Raw genomic sequence first — 21408 nt, 5'->3', positions numbered from 1 at the left:
TATTTTTCTATCATTACTATCCAATACAAAAATAACTTAATTGCGAAACGTACAGAAGTTGATTGAGATTAAAGAGCCCCTAAATCAGAGCGATTGCTCTTGAGATCACCATAAGCAATCATTATTTATACGTGATATAAAGAACGTGATAAATAAAATTAGAATTATTGAAATTCAATACTTTTTATTAGATACTTATTTTCAGTCGTAAAAATATTGTATAAAATATTGTGTAATATCAATTAAAACGCATATAATCGGAGACCATTATTAACATTACAACAGGCAAACGGACAGTAATATAAAATATATTGTCAGACAAACGTTTTCTTCGTAATTTTAATTAAATACATTAAACATACCATTTTAATTAAATACAACATTTCTTAAAAATGGTTATTGAAAGACGGTTTTTATTATATTAAGATACACTAACCTTAGTCATTGTATTGTTTAATTTTTATGTCCGATTGCCTATTATTGTTTGTACAAACATATTATCAAAATTTAAAACAAACAAAATTCCCTGTGATGTAATTAATATCCGTGTGTTACGTAACATTTTATAAAGCCTAAATTTATAGAATTGTTTAAATTCAACACGGTTTTTCCTATGGTTGTAAACTTAAAATAAAAATCAATAAAAATAATTAAATTGATAAAAAAATTAGAAGGAAATGTAAAGTCGGATAAGTTTTTGAGAAAACCTCTTTTAAAGCGGTCCCACATCGGAAGCATTCGGCCTGTGCTGTCTTAGATAGAATCCAAGTTTGTGGATTTTACAAATTGTTTCATTATAAGTAACGCACTGTAATTCTCGCTGACTGATGTAATACTCAGATTTGAATATTACAGACGAGATCTCGTGATGAAAGATGAAGACGTTATACGTATTATTGTCTACAATCATAATTTATTGCCTTTTATTTACAATCTCTTCATGAATGCTTGCATTGATTATTTAAAAACTCTATCCTTGAAATGATCGCATCTATGAAAAATTTTAATCACATTTATCCGACTTTATGCTTCTTCTAACGGTACGTCGAGGATTTTTTGTTCAATATCAACTAACGCTATAATTAAGATCTGATTCCAATACTGAGTAAAAACATTAATACAAAAGAATAATAATAATACCACCACCCAAAAAAGAAATACATTAGTAAAAATATTCAGAATACAGAACACGTTGTAAATCATGAAAATGTTAAAAAAACATAGACGTCTCATAGGTAAGACGTCCGGTATACTTGAAGTCGTGCGATTGTGTCGTGGTTCGATGCAAGCTCTGACACCGTATTTTTAACTATATATATATATATATATAACTGTGCCCATGAACGACTACCGCTGAAAGAACGTGATCGTCTAATGAAAAAAGGTTTTTACTGAAGGCCGCATTCAGAGTTCGGACGTGCGATTACAGTATACAAAGACAACGTGCTAAGGCACCATTAAAAAAAACACGTGTGGCACTCGGAGACTGCCGCGGTAAAGCTATTGCATAGCATTTTTTATCAACTTATGCAATTATAAATCGACAATAATAATTAAATATTAAAACAACAATAAGACCACGCTATATTTATAAACATTAACAAAAGCAAAACATTAACTGTCCCCTTCACACTCATAACCTAGACCGTGCGAGGGAGAGAAGGGCAGACTTTTCATTATGTGCATGCGGCAGAGCGACGTCACGCCGCGTGCTTATTCACAAACACTACACAAGCGCAATGTGTGAATGTGTTGAACGCGAGCTACATAGTAGGCGTAGTGGGTGGGTGTCAGGTTATTTTCGTTACGGAATTTCTTGATTCAGTCGCCGCGCTCAAGGCTCGCGATAGAAGCTATGCAATAGCTTAAAAATACAATAAACAAATAAACTTTCAATACATCCAGACAATATCAAATATACTTAACGAAGATGTTGACGGCCACCACGACCCAAACTAACCTCGATAGAGTTTAGAATATTCTCGAAATTGCTTAACTACCAAAGTATTTACAGCAAATCTATTCGCAATTCTTCTTTAGTTCGCTTCAATACGATTCGCGTGTATAATCTACAACTTATACCATCGATATATTATGGTAATATATCGATGACTTATACACAATATATAAGAATTAAAACGAGATACAAATAAAGGACGGTTTAATTGTAGTTACAAAGCGACGTTTAAAATAGTTATACACTAACATAAACACAACACAAGTTACCAATAGTAACACGAGTTTTGTACGAATTATACTGAAGCAGCAATGTCACTCGATTATTTTATTTTTATTTAGTAATGGTTTAAGAGTTTGCAATATGTAGTCGTCGACGTGATAATATTAGTACCCGGTGTTTTTGAGATGTTTTATTGAAGATGATCCGACGCATGATCCAAAATGGTGACGTGACACGCACGGTATTATAATAACGCGACAGACATTTTTAAACACGTGAGTACTAATAATTAAAAAAAAAAAAGAATTATATTGAGGATTATACTAGACAAAATTAACGCAAGGTATTTTCAGATTCAACACAGACAACAACAGACATTAGTGTATGAAGTTAAAAAATAAATATTCTCATTTATGATGCTGATTGAAATAAAAAACTTTGTTATGATCATTAATACTTTTCGAACAATACGGTTGAAAGGGTACCTACGTTATTTAAAAACGAAGTCTTAATTCTGTAAAATTTCCGCCTAAAATATTTAAAGTGCATTCGGTGTGGCATAGTCGCGAAAGGCCGTGTGCGTATAACGGTGGACATATAATTAGAAAAACCTAATCACTCGTTTTTAATTCGTTTTAGAAATTACTTATTTCTCTGATTTCACTCAACTATTGAAAAAAGATGGGCAAAACAAGCGTTGTCTTTTAGTAGCAACAAAATATTTTTATGAATTTTGTGTTAAGAAAATACACTATGGAATATGGAGAAATTGATGCTCTTCCAGAACGTTCGAAGATGTTTAACGCCATTCCTATAAGTAGACCGGCGGTGAATGGTATCAAAATGGTTTGGATTTAGAATAAGTTAAACTTTATTCCTAATTTTATATCCACCACTTTTATATGCCGATTATTCAATTAAAATAAAATTATAATACTAGCGGCGTGAAAATTTCTAGAGATTTAAAAAAGTCGCACTGAAAGTTATAAACACTTAGAAAGTTACTCGACTTGTCTTCAATTAAATTCGATATTAATATTACTAATGTACTGAGCGAACACACCGCCTATTGTAAAATATGATTATATATTAGAACTCCCATCACCATGGCGAGACATACGAGGTTTTGACGTTTTTACTTGAAGTTTCTGCGTGTTTCTCGAACAAGTATAATAAAATATACATCAAAATAAGTAAATAGGTATTACGTCAACAAATGTGTAAACACATCTGTTAGTTTTACGTTATCTGTACGTGGGTTTCTTCATATCAACGTCGACGATAATATTTACGTTGTATATCAGAGTAATTGCACTTAACAACTTATAATATCTTTAAGATAAAAAAAAACAATTCCGAAAGAAAATACTTCTTCGTAAATTCTTACAATCTAACACAGATATACAAAATCAATTAGCTGGTAGTTGCACAAGACATGTATCGAACGTTAAATAATTAGTAGTATTTCTATGATACTAACTATATAGTAGATCTATTATCTTATTAATTCGAATAGGAACGCACGACCCATCTAGCGCTGAAGTGGTTTGTGCTTCGTTAGATATTGGAAATTTAATAGCTGCCTAAAACATTGAGACAGAAAAACGAATATTATCTAATACAAAATTGATAACGATTTATTATTGTCTTCTTATTGTCAGAGGTACACAAAAAATTTAAAAAATTACCTAAAATTTTTTTATTATTATTTTACTTTTAATATCTTAAAATACGATTAAAGGTTTTTCTTTTTCTCGTTGAAGAAATAAAATGATTGAGTATCATTTTTATAACACGCGACTCGCTCGCCCTATAATCGTTTCCTTGTCCCTCGTCTGTTTCGATTGATAAAAGATTTCATCCGAGCCGAATTACCCAGAAAATGGGGAGAGGGCAAATTGTGATGAATGAATATGGATTTATCTACATTGATAAGTATACTAACGCTTCTCTTTATAGATAAGGCCACCTTGAAATTTACTCCTATTCACTGCAACAGGATGGTTAAATGAGTCGACTATTATCAAAGCCGGCAATCTGACTTTTGGACAATGATTGGTAAATCAGAAAAACGAATTATTGACTTTGTATTCCATTGGCAGTCACAAAACTCTTCGGAACGACATCTTAGATAAATAACAGGTTAACTATTAACCTTTATTTAATGCAGGTTTTGAACCGTATTCTTTGAAGGAGACGATTATATTCAAATCAATCTGAATTGACATATCAATAAAAAAAATTTGTCCAAATGCACAGATTGCCACCTTTGATAATAGACGACTCAAATATAGAAAATATTTTTTAAGTTCCCCATGTCCTTTTGCCCTGTCCCCTTTCGTCTACTTTTTTACCGGTGAGTTGCGATCCTGTTTACAACAGATTGAAAGAGTCAATGAAACTACTGATTTATGCCATAAACAATAAGACCTGAATTCACTCGATCCGGTGTCCAACACTAAACGGCTACCCGATCCATCTCTATTTTAAAACAATCGAAACAGCTCATCTGAATCAAGAACATATCTGTTAACATAGACACACACAACTTAAAATCCTATTTATACAAAAAGCACTAATTAAAAAGATTAGTTTGAAAAAAATACTTTATGTTATTGCCTACTGTTAGGAATCCATTCTACATTGGCAACGTACACTAAAAAACTTAAACATTAAACTATAAAAAAAATGTCACATTGCAAACTAAATACTGCTAAAATACAAAATATTTTGGACGAATAAAAAAACGTAAAAAAAGAACTTAACCACGATAAACTTCATGTGTCATTAGGGACAACTCTTAAAATACGTTTCACAACAGGTAAATCTTACCATACCTTGAACGGAATCATGTTGGTAACTAGCACAAATACTAAAACTTCATTAATCATAATAAATGAAATTTGATTATGAAATTATACAACATTAAACTTTGCGTTTCAATGTATTAGAGCTATTTTCCAATGGCCGTGCGTGTTTATTCCACTAACGTCTAGTATAATATACACTTATCCATTCTGTTAAATAATACGGTTACTTTTTTTTCCTACTTATGCTGATAGCCTTGAGTAGCTATTTCAGCTTCGCCCTAACATTTTTACTCTTAAGGACGTAAATTAGGGGCTGGATGAGAACTTTATTTCATTTTAAATTTGTCCACTATGCATTCGAAACCGTTCACCCGATTGTATTGAAATTTGGAGCAGTTACAGATGGTAGGTATTCCTTATTTTTTTAAACCTATTCTATTCTTATAACCTCAAGGGGTTATAATAGATTTACAGAGCGAGTAGGTGAGCCAAGGGGCTGAAACGTGACGACGTTGCTAACACTAACCCTAGCAAGACCAGTGCTTCACAGAATCTACCACCGGATCGGAAACGCGACCCACTGAGAAGATCCACCGAGAAACTCAGTGGGCTGTGTTTATAGGTTAATTCGCTCGTCGAGCCCTTCATCGCAATTGACGGGTTCGACGAGGACGGTGACCGGTGGTTGTGGTACTTAAAAGCACCGTTCATGAAACAGTAGGATCCGTAATGACGTGATACGGTTGCATACGGTTGTTTTCAACGGTCCTTCTAAGGTAGCGGTCTAAGAAGCCAATCCAATTTAATCATATTACATTATTAAAAACTTTAATTATAGTACAAATAAAACAATTATATTATGTTTTGCTCATGTCTTAAGCAATTTTTCATTTGAATTACGTCAACCCTGATATTTTCTTCTGTTCCCTACTCAACAAACATTTACAATTTTATTCTAAGACCTCTTTCGTAGCAACAACAAAATCGATCTGTAAAGAAGCTGCGAAATAGCTCATAGTCGGTGTCCTGGTTAGGTAAAGAGCCTATTAGTTATCATTTCAATTCATTATTTAAGCATGAATCTTATTCGAAATATTATCGATGGAGTTGCTTACTTAATTACGGCTTCGCATGAACAAATAGAGTGGGATAAAATACATACCAACCTAACTAGAAATTGTTTATGCCGAAGCACAACCCGCTGGCACTATTAATGATAGAAAATGGCAAAAAGGCATAGTGTCACAAATTGTTGTTTTCCGTCATTCACTTAGGACAATAGTCGCCTAATGAGAGTAGTTACGTAGTGGAAAATGGCCTTATATTATTATTATGAATCTAATTATTACGTTCGAAAATAATTAATACTCTTGGCACCGTTTTGGCAATTTCGTCCATGACCCGATTCAAATGGATGGCAAGACATGCTCTCCAACAAAATTAAATATAAAAATTATTATTTAGTAGTATCTATATACACGAAAAAATATTCGGGCAATGCATCATTCATTGTTTTAGCAGAATAGAAGGCGACTCAAAAGCACTTAAGACCTGACTATGTCCCATTTGTTATTGGAATAGTCATCGCAGATAACCATTAAGACGGTTTCCCCTCTGTACGATCTGTCCACGCCAAGACACATTCCGGCCGCCGTGTTATAAATAGGAGAACTCGCCTGAAAAAAAAAACAACGTCAGTGGTGAAGTCAAAGACAATTTGTTTTTTTTTTAACTCTGGCTGGTGGCTCTAGATTCTGCCCTGAAATTCCTAGAGATGAGACAAAGATTTAATTACAAGTAAGGCATTGGTTACTTGAAATTCCAGATTACACAACTCTACAACAGAATTTTCGTTCTTTGTCCTAACGTCTATACTAAGTTTTTCCGGTTAATTATTCACGAAAACGGAAATAAAATACCTTTTTTTGGTATAAAGTTTGCTTTTGTGAGTTATAGTAATAATACTCATTATTCAATTTTTTTATAAATTTTAATTAATTTTAATACTTTCAAAAAAACCGCGCTATGAGAGTGGGGTGTTTACGTTTAACACAGGACCACCAGATGGCGCTCGGGTCATAAACAACGATCAGGTGTTTTGTACAAGCCCAGAAAAACTTAAAGTGTCACAAAAGTGTAAATACGATTCTGATGCATTTTGTTTCATAATTATGTGGTCAATTATTAAAGTTCAAAAGCAAACTGTTTCATGCCATGTATTTTTTTTCGTTTAATTACTATCTAAAATATTGAAATTTTATGCTTTCCAAAGTTAAATTTGGTGTTGACCCGTGTTATATATTATTCATTCGATTTCGACGAATAGTCACCGAAAAAACAAGGTAGTGCGTCGTAACATGAACGTGCACGGGTAAACACCACTATATTAAGAAGTCATTCTTTCCTGCTTGAAAGGCGGAAGAGCCATTTAAGCAATACAATTAGGATTTTGACTTCATAACTGAAAGGTTTCGGTGATGAAAACCTGCGAACCGTAGGCAGACACTCACTCAAAATAAAAACTTTTTAGTTGTCTTTCGCCGCTTAATGTGTAAATTAGTTATACAAAAATTTAAACTAATTATATAATTCAATTATATTTACGACTATCGAAGTCCAAAGAAAATACTGTATGCTAGTATTCCATGTTATGATTGCTTTTTTTTAAAGGTTTTTATGACCTGGTTACTAAGACCTTTAAGTCATGTCTTATTTTAATTTGTATAGTCTTCTTTTTTATAAAAAATGATAATATGGAGTGAAATTAAATGAAGATGATTAATTTGAGACATTTATCAACTGGGATGAAATTAAATGAAATGAGATTAGATGATATGGGATGAAATGTAATCTCAGTAAAATGGTGGTCATTTATTGAGATTTTTTCAATGGACTTTTTGGAGGATCTCGAGAAGTTACGCCCAGCGGCTTTGTTTCGTTTTCCCACATTTATGCACTTCCACAGATATTAAACAGTTAATAAACCACCGTTATTACACATTTAAACCTGAAGAAACACTAAATAGCCAAAATAAAACAAATCACACAACTTCACTCCTCGCGTTCCCGCCAAAAAGTCATGTTATAATTGCATTACCAGCAGCTAGGGTTCACAAGTCAACTATTTTTTTTTTTTTATGGCATGTTTTTTTTTCTTCATAAAACTATTGTTTAACACATAAATGATTATCACTCACAGTGCCCTTGTGTTTCCATTCCTGTGTTCCACCCATTTCGTGGCACTTTCCTAGTATCGGCGCCACGTTGTTCGATGCGTCCAGACATAATGTCCGGCCGAGCACCAGCTCGCTACGATCAGTTTCGAACCACATCTATAGAACAAACCATATATCGTCGTTGCAAACCAAAATCTGATATGTGCACTTTTTGAGATTTTTACTTTTTGATATTTTCGTATAAGTAGTTCACAGCCCTATCTACCGTATAAACAAAAAAACTGTTATGTGTTAATATTCATCTATATCTTTCACTTGATATAGTTCTTAAAAATTCATTTTCATATAAAATTTTATACGAAAATGTTTTTACTCGTTAATTCAAAATAGTTATTGCACATAACAGATTTTGGTTTGACAGCAACGTTAAAGAACATTTCTATAGAACCACATTTATTCAGCAATAAAGAAAACGCACTGTTTAAAACCGATAGAAATGGAAAAATTTGATTCGAGCCCTACACCCCAGCAGAGGGTAATAGGAAAGAATGATGATGATGATGACTGTTTAAAATGTATATACGATTAAAAATGTTATTAATTTAAATTGTTAAAATAATGTTCGTATCAGCTTCGTACGTTTACATGATTGAGCACGCTTTGTGGGAAAGGGACAGAGAATCACATTGCAACCACATTGAAAATTTTAGGCACTTATTTATTAGAATGAATTTAAAATGATCTTTTCAATTCAAATGTTCTTTTTAAATTAATTCTTCATTGGTTCGTTAATTGCTTGGTCTTATTAGTATTAATGAGGACGACATCAGCCCACAAAGCGACTATTCAGTGATGACACATATAGAAATTTTATAAAATTAATTATTATGTATTATTAGTATTTATATTATTATATGTAAATTATTATATACAATGAAATTAAGATTAACTATGACATACCTGATTAAGAGTTCTTATGCAGTTAGCGAGCACTAAGCCACTGCCTTTCGTTTTGATGTCCTTAGCACTTTGCATGCAAAGAGACGTGTTTTTCAATCGTATCTGATATGAATCTGTGTAATTACGTTTCCTGAAATAAATATTGCATTCATTAAAAGCGATCGTGGCTATATATCTATGGAAAAAATAGTTTTGGATTATTTATTAGTTAAACTTTTTTTTATTGCTTAGGTGGATGGACGAGCTCACAACCCACCTAGTGTTTTAGTGTTCTAAGGTAAGTTCTAAGGTCTCAAGTATAGTTACAACGGCTACCCCACCCTTCAAGCCGAAACGCATTACTGCTTCACGGCAGGAATAGGCAGAGTACCTGTGCGGTGCTCTCAAGAGGTCCTACCACCAGTTAAACTATTTATTAGTTTGGGCAATAGAATTGTTTGTCGGAACATATAATCAATATTTGGTATAATTTATCTTTATTCTTGTAACATTCCATTCCCATGACATCATTTAAAAGTGAAGCTATGTTTTACAATTTTTTTTTTTTAATATTTTTTGCTGTAGCCCTTTTGTAGTAAATTTAATTAGCCCGCAAATGTATGTAGTTAGGACAGCCCTGGTCTAGTTGGTTAGGTACCTCGAATGCCACGGCTGAAACTTATTCTTCTCGGCGTCGTTCAGAGCCGCCATCCTCTTCTTGGCCTGGGTGTTTTCGCCCGTCTCCAGTTCCGGGTAAACATTGTCCAAGTACCACTTAAACGTTTTGCACTGCAAACGTTCGCGCAACGCTTTCCGTTCTGATATATCGCCGATTTCCACGTGAGCCGCCGACGGATTCACTTCTATCACCTTTTTCTGAACAAACATTTAATTTGGTTCAGTGCGCTTAGTGCGAGTTTCTTAACGTTCTCGATAGCGTGAAAGTTAAGCCAATTTTTGTATGCAATTGGAACAGCGCCCCTAGCGGCAAAAGTACGCAAATGATCCCATTCCATACAATTAAGAGATAACTTTTACGCTATCGAAAACGTTAAAAAATTCGCACTAAGCACACAGATATAGACAAAAACTTCTAAAAAATGAGCGGCTATTAACGTTTACAGAGAAGTTACTTGAATTAAAAATTCAAAACCACAAGGAAGAATTCCCTAGAACGAATTATAGCAGAGCTAGTGAATCTCAGTGAGAATGTTAATATACTTGTTGAAATTAATTTTCAATCAAAATCATTAGATCGTAAATCCGCACACTTATTGATGACCGATGGTAATACAATCTATACTAATATATTTTTTTTTATTTTTTTTATTTTATTAATTTATTAATTATTAATTTATTTATTATTTATTAATTTTAAATGCGAAGCGGACGAGTACAGCTAGTAATTCTGTAAAATGCAACTAAAATTCTGATCATCTAATGGGCCTTTATCAAAAGAAACTAATCTTCTAATGAACCTTAAACTCTTTCAGAACTTTAAAGCAACAAAATAAATGGATATTCCATTTTTAAATATATTCCAATTCGCAAAAAAAAATACGAAGCAAGTTTCTATAATATTAATAATAATAATAATATTCACCACATAATCATCCATCCACACTCGAGCCATCCTCATAGAGTTCTGAAGCATGTAGTCCTGCTTCTCGCCTACACCGTACGGTCGCCTCTTACGAAACACGTGCCCGACTCGACTGCAAGGGATCAGCTCTAACGAACCACCACACATCCATATCTAAAACATTATTTTCTTCTAGAATTAATAGAACTTTTGGTCCAACTTTTGATCCAACTTCAGGTCGTTTGCCAATATTTGAACATATGACCAGCCTTGTACAGGGTGGCCCATAAGTCCTTTGATATGAAAAAAAATTATTAAAATAAAACTAATTACATTATGAATTAAATTTTTATTTACATAAAAAGCTTAAAAAACGGGAATTATTTTTTGAAAATAACATCTCCTAAATGTAATCCGTTGCGATCACGGCACTCTTGCAAACGACGTCTAAAATTGTCGATGACTGCGCGGCACGTCACTGCTGAAATGCTTGTCATTTCTCTGCGGATGTTTTCTTTTAGGGCCTCAATTGACCGCGGGTTTGTGTCGTATACTTTAGCCTTAAGGTAGCCCCACAAAAAAAAATCCATCGGGGTCAGATCTGGACTACGTGGAGGCCAGGAAATGTCTCCTCTCTTAGAGATAACTTTGCCAGGAAAAAGTTGACGGATAACGGGCATAGCAGTGTTAGAGGTGTGAGAAGTGGCCTCATCCTGTTGAAACCACGTCCTGGCATTAAAGCCAAGTTTTGCAATTCTGGTATGAAAAACTCTTCGATCATAGCCACATATCGCTTACGAGTTGACTGTGTCGGATTTTCGCGAATAGACTGTGTCACTGTGTCTATGTTTTGTTCCGTACGTGACGTCCTTGGGCGACCCAACCGCGGTTTATCTAACGTCGAACCGGTCTCCTCGAACTTAGCAACCCAGTTCTTAATCGTTTGAAGAGTTGGAGTGTCGTCAAAGTTGTGTAAACCTTTGTGTTCTCGAAATTTACGCCGCGCAACGGTTGCCGAATTGTCGTTTTTATAAAACTCGCGCACACAAAACGCACGGTCCGCTCCAGTAAAACGCTCCATCGCGACTAAATTCCCAGAAACCGAAGTTACTCCCCACGCTTCCCCTGCACCGCTCACGCGCGCCCTGTTCGTTTTATTCAAATTTTACTTTTCAAAGGACTTATGGGCCACCCTGTATATGTCTTTGAAATGTTAATAATACTTGGAGCAGTGAATCGGATTAGAGAGGCGAATGAACTTAACATTTTTTTTGTTACATAATATTTAATAGTTGGAAGAGGATGAGCTTCAAAGACGTTGTCTAAATGACAAGAAGCTTGATTTACAGTACCCGACTAGAAATATTGCGTGTCGACCATGGAAAGACGACCCACTAATTTCGCCTTGTATATCGTTATCTCTGTCTCACGCTGCCTATGTGACGTTTGTTAATCGTTGTTCAAATTTTTACTGGTGGTAGAATCTCTTGTAAGTCCACGGGGGCAGGTACCACCACCTTGCTTATTTCTGCCGTGAAGCAGTAATGCGTCTCGGTTTGAAGGGAGGGGCAGCCGTTGTAACTGTACTGAGACCTTAGAACTTATATCTCAAGGTGGGTGGCGCATTTACGTTGTAGATGTCTATGGGCTCCAGTAACCACTTAACACTGGTGGACTGTGAGCTCGTCCACACACTTAAGCAATAAATAAAAAAGTCCGGTAGTGTGCGGATTATTAATGTTTCGTGCGACAGAGATAACACTATAATAATCCGAATTTAGCCGATTGTCTTTCTCTAAAGACCGATGTGCAATATTTATCGTCGGGTACTGTACTCGTATCGAGTGATGCAGCTTTGTCTATGTTCAAATGCCTATTTTTCTAATAAAATACAAACTTCCCTCATGTTCGTGGAGTGGATTCTGATCGTAACTATGTACCTTCTCTCAAGAACAATTTCACGTTATTCTTTTACTAATATAGGCAATTTTATTTTAGTACTCCTATTATTTGTTAGGCAATCCAGTTGGTCAATAGATTATCTTAGATAATGTAGCAATCGACACAATTCTTACCGATTATAATAACAACAAATTTAAGCAACTCACTCTAAAAGATATTTCTAAATTTTCACCACCCCATACATTCATGCCAGGATCGTATTTTCCAATCGCATTAAAATACTCTCGGTATATAGCGAAGAGGCCACCAGCCATTGTCGGAGATTTCAAGGGTTTCATGAAATCTTCATCGTCTGAAAATTATTGTTTTAATATAAATCTACTGAAACAGTTACCTACTTCGCATTTATTAAATCCAAAACTACTTTTAAAATTATTTTACTGTCATTTACTTGATGAAACAGATCAGACACAATGTTTTCTTTACCACCACCCCCCCGCTGTTTTACATGTAGGTATGATCATAACATGAATTTATTTGTAAAGGCATGATTTAAAAAAAAAACAACTGACTTATGAGCGTTCCTTTTGGCAGATTGTCCCATTTAAAATGCAGTCCCCAATTAAATCCACCTCTCACAAGTGGACTGGGCGAGTACTCAAAAGTGTCAGCGTTTATCACGTCAATGACAGGCGTCACGGCACGAGACGAGTATCGCACTTTCACTCCGTCCACACCTTGGGACAAACGCTTCAGAAGCGGCGGCAACCAGCCCACATTCACTTCGATATGTGAATCTAAAAATACTAAGACCTGAAAAATGATTTTATTTTATATCGATCACTTATTTTTTTTTCTTTAATATACCTATATTTTATCTGTAGCCTGTTCATATGAACATTCACAGTATTATTACAGTGCAAAAGCCATGTAATAAAATTATTCGTAATCATCATAAAAGTCGTGAAAGCCTAAATAGAAAGCCTAGAAAAGACTAAATACATACATCACCCACACTGTTGTCGGCACCATAGAGTCTTGCCCGAATAAGTCCTTCTCTCTTACTCGTTTTTAAAAGTCTTATATTAAAAACATTATTCTTGACCTCACTATTTTCAGTGCTTTTCTTATCATAATTGTCATCGTTTATGTAATCTACAACATTTTCCATATCAATATTATTAGTTTCGATCATCTCTTCCTCTTTCTTTATAACATTATTCAATTTATCTACCGCCTCCTGTACATCATGATGCAAATTATCTAAGTCGCTGTAATCATCAACAAGTATAATTTCTTTTATGTGCTTCTGATCCGTTCTATCCATGATAGAATGTACTGATCGCATCAATGTTTCGAAATGTTCATTGTAGAAACAGATTATAATTGACGCCCGGGGTAATTCATCGAAGTATTGTTGCGATTGACACCTGAAAATCGTGGTTTTATGTTGTAATTCCCAAACCAATATAAAATACTTCTACACGTGCAGTAAGTGACATATAAATTTTACCACCAGTGCTCATACTTTAAAGATTTTTAACCTATCACATATTATTATAATATTTTCTCCCCCTTATTTTTTAAAAGCTAAAACTACTTGGTACAGGAAGCGAAAATTACTAACATCTTTTGTGAATTTATTTGGTCAAAATTTATTTATTTGGAAATATAAGAAATATCTACTGTATAACTCCTAAGCTTTGATGAAGCTCATATACCTAGTCAGGTCATAATTATTGTCACACAGTAAAAACTTTTCTTTTAGAATGCTGGCCACAAAAAAGTTTATTGAATTCGAATTTCTAATTGTTCATGAAAATAAAAATGTATACTTTTAGAATTTTTACTAATTTTTAAATATGGAGTGGACGCTTAAAGAAGACCGTGTTGCAGTTATTGCGTTGCATCGTTGCGGTTACGCGCCAATTCAAATTTTTAACATACTGAAAAATTTGAATAATATAACCAAAAGATTCGTTTATCGTACCATCAAACGATACAATGAAGACTCTAGTGTAGATGACAGGTCAAGAAGTGGTCGCCCTCGGTCTGTTAGGACTCCAGCAGTGATAAAAGCTGTGAAGGCGCGAATTCAAAGAAATCCCAAACGTAAGCAGAAACTGTTGGCCCTTCAGATGGGGTTAAGCAGAACCACGGTGAAAAGGGTGTTAAATGAAGACTTAGGGCTTCGGGCATATCGAAGAAAAACAGGACATCGTTTGAATGCTCGTCTAATGGACCTGAGACTAAAGAGATGCCGCGCTTTGTTGAAGCGGTACGCGGGAAAAAAATATCGGGAAATTCTTTTTTCGGATGAAAAAATTTTTACCGTAGAAGAGAGCTACAACAAATAAAATGATAAGGTGTACGCACACAGTAGTGAAGAAGCGAGCAACCGTATTCCGCGTGTCCAACGAGGTCATTTTCCATCCTCGCTCATGGTATGGTTGGGAGTTTCTTATTGGGGCTTAACAGAGGTACATTTTTGTGAGAAAGGTGTAAAAACGAATGCAGTTGTGTATCAAAATACAGTCCTGACGAACCTTGTGGAACCTGTTTCTCATACCATGTTCAATAACAGGCACTGGGTATTCCAACAAGATTCGGCGCCAGCTCATAGAGCGAAGAGCACACAAGACTGGCTGGTGGCGCGTGAAATCGACTTCATCCGGCACGAAGACTGGCCCTCCTCCAGTCCAGATTTGAATCCGTTAGATTACAAGATATGGCAACACTTGGAGGAAAAGGCGTGCTCAAAGCCTCATCCCAATTTGGAGTCACTCAAGACATCCTTGATTAAGGCAGACGCCGATATTGACATGGACCTCGTTCGTGCTGCGATAGACGACTGGCCGCGCAGATTGAAGGCCTGTATTCAAAATCACGAAGGTCATTTTGAATAAACTTTAGTGTCATAAGAATCTATGTTTTGTTAAGTTCATTTTGGTATATGAGTGGTTACATAATGAATAAACTTGTTTCAATTATTTTACATTAAACATGTGACAGAATTTATGACCTGACTAGGTACATACAGGCATCAACATTCACAAATATTTAGTAGTACAGTAGTAGTACTTACAGTTTATTCCTGGTATCTGGTAAGTCCCTATGGTCTCCGATTCTTTGAGATATAAGTGTATTGAAAGCATGAAGATTATAACCTTTGTCTCGGATTCTTAAATCTTCTGAATTTCTTATCAAGCCAAATTGTTCTTCTGAAAGTTTTTGAAAAAGTGTATTTTCACTAATCGATATACATTGCTACATAAAACCTAAAAACCTAATTATTAGGTTATTTCAACAAGATCTCTGGGTACATAGCCATGATTCTTATAATTCAGATTTTGAAAATTACAAACAATTAATAATTTTGTTATTAGATACAACATCAAGACACTTTATTGTGAACAAAATTATTATTTTTAATTAAATAAAATATTTTGGTGTGAAGATCGAATGATAAAACATACAAAATACTGACCTAAGAAAATTCTAAAATTCAGGGACTTTCGAGTGCATTGAAGCTCACTAAATTATTTGAGTCGTCTATTATCTAAGGTGCCAATCTGTGCATTTGGACAAAAAAATGTTATTGATATGTCAATACAGATTGATTTGAATATAATCGTCTCCTTCAAAGAATATGGTTCAAAAACCTGCATTAAATAAAGGTTAATACTTAACCTGTTATTTATCTAAGATGTCGATCAGAAGAGTTTTGTGACTGCCAATGGAATACAAAGTCAATAATTCGTTTTTCTGATTTACCAATAATTGTCCAAAAGTCACATTGCCGGCTTTGATAATAGTCAACTCATTTATAAAGAAGATATCCCAAAATTTTTTTATTAATGTTTGAGAATATTCGAATGTCTCATTTGTATTATGGTTAGTGAGATTACTACAGGCTCTTGGCTTGATTCTCGGCTGAAGCTAGTGTCTTTGTTGAAGACATTTAAATTTGCCTAACATATTTGTAGGATAAGACCTGTTTCTTGGGACCCTTAAAGGTGGATTTATTGTAGTTTGTTGAGTATCAGTTTCATAATAGAACTAAAATAATATATTACTGACTTAAGTATGTTAATTGTGTTCATAAACATCATCTGTTATCATTTGTATTGAAAGTGCAAGACTGTAAAATAATGCAATAAATATTATTATCTTCATTTTATAATAATATACATTAAAATAGGCCTTATCAGGGTAGTGGTCATTAATATGTTAATTTTAATATAGTGTAAAAGTGGGTCAACTGCATAGATGTCAGTGGCTAAGCGAATAAAGTACAACTAAGTATGTATTCCAATTCAATCAATACTAGCTATGATAACAGACTGCTCTAAGTTTATAGACTTTTATGAAAACACTTTATGGTAAACAACATTATAAGACAATCTAGGAACTCTAGTTTGAAATTCACATATGATTTTGCTCTCCTTATTTATTTTGTAGATCAGATGGGATATGAGAAATATCCCTTCATCCTTTTAATAACAAAAATAGTTTATTGCACTGCAATACTTATAAAACCAAAATAGCAATATTAATCATGTAGTTACCTAAATCATTTTCAGTCTTTTTTGACATTTTAATAGCTTGCTGTTTAGCAAATTTTTCTTTTAGCATCACTTTTCTTCGGTACTCTGATTGTCTCTTATAATCTTGATATTTCCACATTGTCTTTGACAATGTTTCCTCCACATCTCTTGGTTGGTCACTGAGTAAATCCTTCCCTTCCAATGCTGCAATAGATTTATCATTGTTCTTTATACGATCTTTGATATCCCAGTTAAGTGGTCGATAGTGGATTTTTGTTGCTTTGTTTACTATCTGATTACCTAAAAATTTTGTATCATTTAAGGATAATTTTTCTTTTGTTAGAACTTAAGAAAAGTGTTAATTGATGATAATATAATTTTTCCAAAGATGGTTTTGGGCATATCTGATTGCACAGCAGGCGAATCAAATACAAAGTAAATACATACATATGTAAAGTGCGACTAGTAGGTTTTGTTGGAAAAGATCTTAAAAATAATTGTTAGTTAATTTCCCAATATCAGAAGTTCTTCTTCTTGTAGTTTTTTATTTGTAACTTCTAAAATATGTAGCTATTGATTATTTTAAACAATAACTCATAAATTGAACAAAAAAACCCAAAAAATGAGGCCTTGCCGAATCCCAAGAATAAATTCAGAACTGTAATTGTAAATAAAATGTGATTTTGAGTACAAATTACATGACTAATTTTAGAGAAATTTATGGAATCACTATTATGGTAAGTAGTCATGGAATCACTATAGTAATTTTGAAGTCGTCGTGGCTCAAAGGATAGGGCGTCCGGTGCATTCATATCTAGCGATGCACCGGTGTTCGAATCCCGCGGGCGGGTACCAATTTTTCTAATGGAATACGTACTTAACAAATGTTCACGAATGACTTCCACGGTGAAGGAATAACATCGTGTAATAAAAATCAAACCCGCAAAATTATAATTTGCGTAATTACTGGTGGTAGGAGCTTTTGTGAGTCCGCACGGGTAGGTACTACCGCTCTGCCTATTTCTGCCGTGAAGCAGTAATGCGTTTCGGTTTGAAGGGTGGGGCAGCCATCGTAACTATACTGAGACCTTAGAACTGATATCTCAAGGTGGGTGGTGCATTTACGTTGTAGATGTCTATAGGCTCAAGTAACCACTTAACACCAGGTGAGTTGTGAGTTCGTCCACCCATATAAGCAATAAAAAAAATTTAAAAAAGTAAACAGATTTTCAGTCAGACTTTAGAAGTTGAGATTGGTGCCAATTACTCCAAATAAATAAATAATCTAACATGCTCATTAATGTCTTCCATAGTCAAGGAATAACATCATATTATAAAACCAAACTTGCTGTACTTATTCAATGGCTTTACTACTATTACTAGGGTAAGGCAGATTTGAACTGCACTTATGAATGTCACAATGAATCATTTAATGGATAGAGCAGTCTTTTATCTTTGTAAAAACCAAAGTACTGAATTATGTCATAGATGTAGCTATATCGCAACTGCTTATGAATGCATGTAGTTTTTATTTCCTTGTTAATTTACTGGTTTAGTGATAAAAGAAACCATATATTGTGTGGTCTGTGCACAGTTCTCAGCCAGTTAATATGTTGTTTGAAATATTTTGGCATTCATTCAATTTAAATTTAGACACATAGTACATAAGAAATTCCTAGCTTGGGATTAAATGCAAAACGCTTGGTATCGTAAATGAGCTTTAGACCACATTTAGTTTGGTGCTATTGAAAATGAAATGTTAAAAACTTTTTAAAGTAAAATGATATAAAATTAAGTATTTCTAATTTCTGTTTTTCTAATTTACTAAGATTAATGAAATAGCATAGAAATTAATTTAAAATTAAGTTAGCAATTTAGATGTTTCTCTAATAATTTTACCACTATTTTTAGAAACAAAATTATACAATAAAACTTGTTATTTGCATATTAATTAAACATGTGAGATAAGTATTTGCTAAACTCTAGATGATTATATAAGTATTTCAAATGTATTTCTGGTCAAATATTTTTAATATTATGTACTTTGTTAGTTTACACTATATTAATGGTTATTTACTTTCAGAACACATAATTCCACTTGAGTAAATACTAACCGCTCATATTAAGTAACCAATATAAGTAAAGCGAAATACTCCACGTTGCCGACGCGAAAATTATTCCCCAAAAAAACGAATTATTTATTTTACCCATGTTTTATTTTTTAGTTATTTTTAAAGTACCAATTAATAAACCTAGCCGAAGTTCATCGTCTGACACTTTTGTTTTATTTTTGTTTACAAAACAAAATAGATTCGGTCTCTATTTATATAACGAGTTTTGTCACGAGTTTAAAATTAAATATTATTATTTTTATTTATTTTCTAACGATATATTAAATACAATACAAAATTATTTATTCATAAAGTTGCAACTCAACGTCTTAAATTCCAACTAGAACTAAGAAGTAAGAATTGTGAGCCAATGTCATTCTAAAATGAAGTCTATGAATGCCATCTGTGGTCTGACCACAGATTATTTTAATAGTTACCACGTAAGTCTGACGGCTCAGTGAATTTAGCCTCTCTTTTTTGATTTTCAGATTTTTTTCATTTTTAATTATTTGTTCGTTAATGTTCGCATGTCAAAATTGTTTGTTCGTCTTTTATTTATTTATAATTAATTAAACAAATGATCACCGTTAAGTTGGCCTCCTTTACTAGATATCTTTATTTTTATCGCTCAGATTAATTAATTTTGATCAATTATCGTTTGTTCGACGACTATTGGTGATTGTTCGATCATAAAAACAATTAAATTCTCAATTATTAATTATTTTATATCTATTAAGCAAACCATCGCCTCACGCCTATACGGTGCGCATGCACCGGTTATGTCGGTCAGCTGGCAATGGCCGTATTTACTAGCGTTTTGTTAACAAGTGCCTTTTTACTGTGTAATTATTAAATTAATTAATAAAAATCTATGTTACTTGAATAGCAATGTGAAAATAATAAAGGTAAGTCACACAATTATAACATCAAATATTTTGTGGTTTATAATTAAAAAAAAAAATATTTAAAGATCGAAACTTAATATTGCATAAAAACGGACGTAGTCGTCATTTGTTAGTTGTCAGCACTACCAGTATAATAAAGGGGATTGCCCACTCTCCATAGTGTGCTAGGCCCAAGATGGACATCAAATATTACTATAAAAATGTACTGATTCAAATTCTTAAATGTATTGGATATCCAAAAAATATATTGAAATTGACGCCACTATTATAAAAAATGTAATAAAAATAAAAACTCGTTTTGAGGTTAATTTTCTATATAAATAAGTGTCGGATTGTGAGATACTTCAAGAACTTTTCTTTTCTTAATGTTTAAGATGTTCCTAATGTATTTTTATCCAATAGGGTATAAAAACACACTTAATTCTTTAAATATCTATATTTTCTTCATCTTCATACACAATTAGTATCATCTAAAAATAGCAAAGGAGAGCATATACACGGTTTTAAATCTCGGTCAGGGTAAAACCACAATTCACACAATGTTTTTTAGTCGTAGTATGAAACGTTATTGATAAAAGTAAAATAAATCGAAGAAAAATCAAAACACATCCATTTTGTACGCAAGCACAACACCACAAGCAGCAAGCGAAGTATCAGTCAGTCAGATTAAATTCAGTGTTGTCAGTATAAAGAAAAATAATTACATGAAATTCATATATCGATAATTTTTTTAAATAACCGATTTTATTTATATCTTAATTTTTTTTATATCTTAATCGATTGATTTATATCTTAATCTTTTTTTTACGAGTACACATTATTTTTTATGTTTTTGTTTTAGTTGTACATATTTAAATAACAATACTAGTAAAGTTTTTTTTATTGCTTAGATGGGTGGACGAGCTCACAGCCCACTTGATGTTAAGTGGTTACTGGAGCCCATAGACATCTACGACGTAAATGCGCCACCCACCTTGAGATATAAGTTCTAAGGTCTCAAGTATAGTTACAAGTTAAAGTCCAATGGGTATGTCTTCGATGTTATTTTATGTGCATAAAATCCATTAAAATCGTTTGATTAATGATAATACTTAAAATGATTTATTTATATGTTTTATTTATATACTCAAAATATTTACTTCATACGTAAAAGGATTTGAAGCTGGCAATATTTTTCCCGCAAAAATAAAAATCCTTGTTTTTTCAATAGAGTTACTTTTTTTAAACTACTTATTGTAAACTATAGTGGCGCTTATT

At 33.3% G+C, this 21408-nt stretch overlaps 2 protein-coding genes across 3 annotated transcripts in view; one reads left to right on the top strand and one right to left on the bottom strand.

Annotated features, from left to right (window-relative positions):
* Positions 1-164: 164 nt before the first annotated feature.
* On the bottom strand, positions 165-19628 carry LOC114246934 (polypeptide N-acetylgalactosaminyltransferase 35A). Of its 2 annotated transcripts, none has more exons than XM_089730346.1 (11): positions 19250-19628; positions 17157-17435; positions 15674-15809; positions 13595-14018; positions 13161-13401; positions 12795-12940; positions 10708-10860; positions 9763-9980; positions 9126-9255; positions 8187-8321; positions 165-6665 (listed from the first exon to the last, which is right to left on the bottom strand). In XM_089730346.1, exons 1-11 carry the CDS (start codon positions 19344-19346, stop codon positions 6534-6536), a joined length of 2091 nt encoding a protein of 696 aa, XP_089586472.1. In that variant the 5' UTR covers positions 19347-19628; the 3' UTR covers positions 165-6533. The 2 variants fall into 2 exon arrangements, with proteins under 2 accessions (XP_089586472.1, XP_089586477.1); XM_089730351.1 differs by having other exon boundaries at positions 17157-17339; positions 19250-19627.
* LOC114246932 (uncharacterized) overlaps positions 2227-21408 on the top strand; it is a 33452-nt gene continuing 14270 nt past the window's right edge. Inside the window, exon 1 of the mRNA XM_089730375.1 lies at positions 2227-2454. The gene's annotated coding sequence lies outside the window, so the exon portion shown is untranslated. The remainder of the gene's footprint in view (positions 2455-21408) is intronic.

The sequence above is a fragment of the Bombyx mandarina genome, chromosome 01 (assembly GCF_030267445.1).
Source record: "Bombyx mandarina strain Sakado chromosome 01, ASM3026744v2".
Classification (NCBI taxonomy): domain Eukaryota; kingdom Metazoa; phylum Arthropoda; class Insecta; order Lepidoptera; family Bombycidae; genus Bombyx; species Bombyx mandarina.
The sequence above is the reverse complement of the archived record's forward strand: the minus strand, read 5'-3'. Positions and strand labels throughout refer to the sequence as shown.

Excerpts from the sequence above, each read along its gene's own strand:
- LOC114246934 (XM_089730346.1), bottom strand. The coding sequence starts at position 19,346 with ATGGGTAAAATAAATAATTCGTTTTTTTGGGGAATAATTTTCGCGTCG. Across the intron at positions 10,861-12,794 it reads ATTTAGAAATATCTTTTAGA|ATATGGATGTGTGGTGGTTC; the intron begins GTGAGTTGCTTA and ends ATAATGTTTTAG. Across the intron at positions 9,981-10,707 it reads TGTGGATGGATGATTATGTG|AAAAAGGTGATAGAAGTGAA; the intron begins GTGAATATTATT and ends ATGTTTGTTCAG.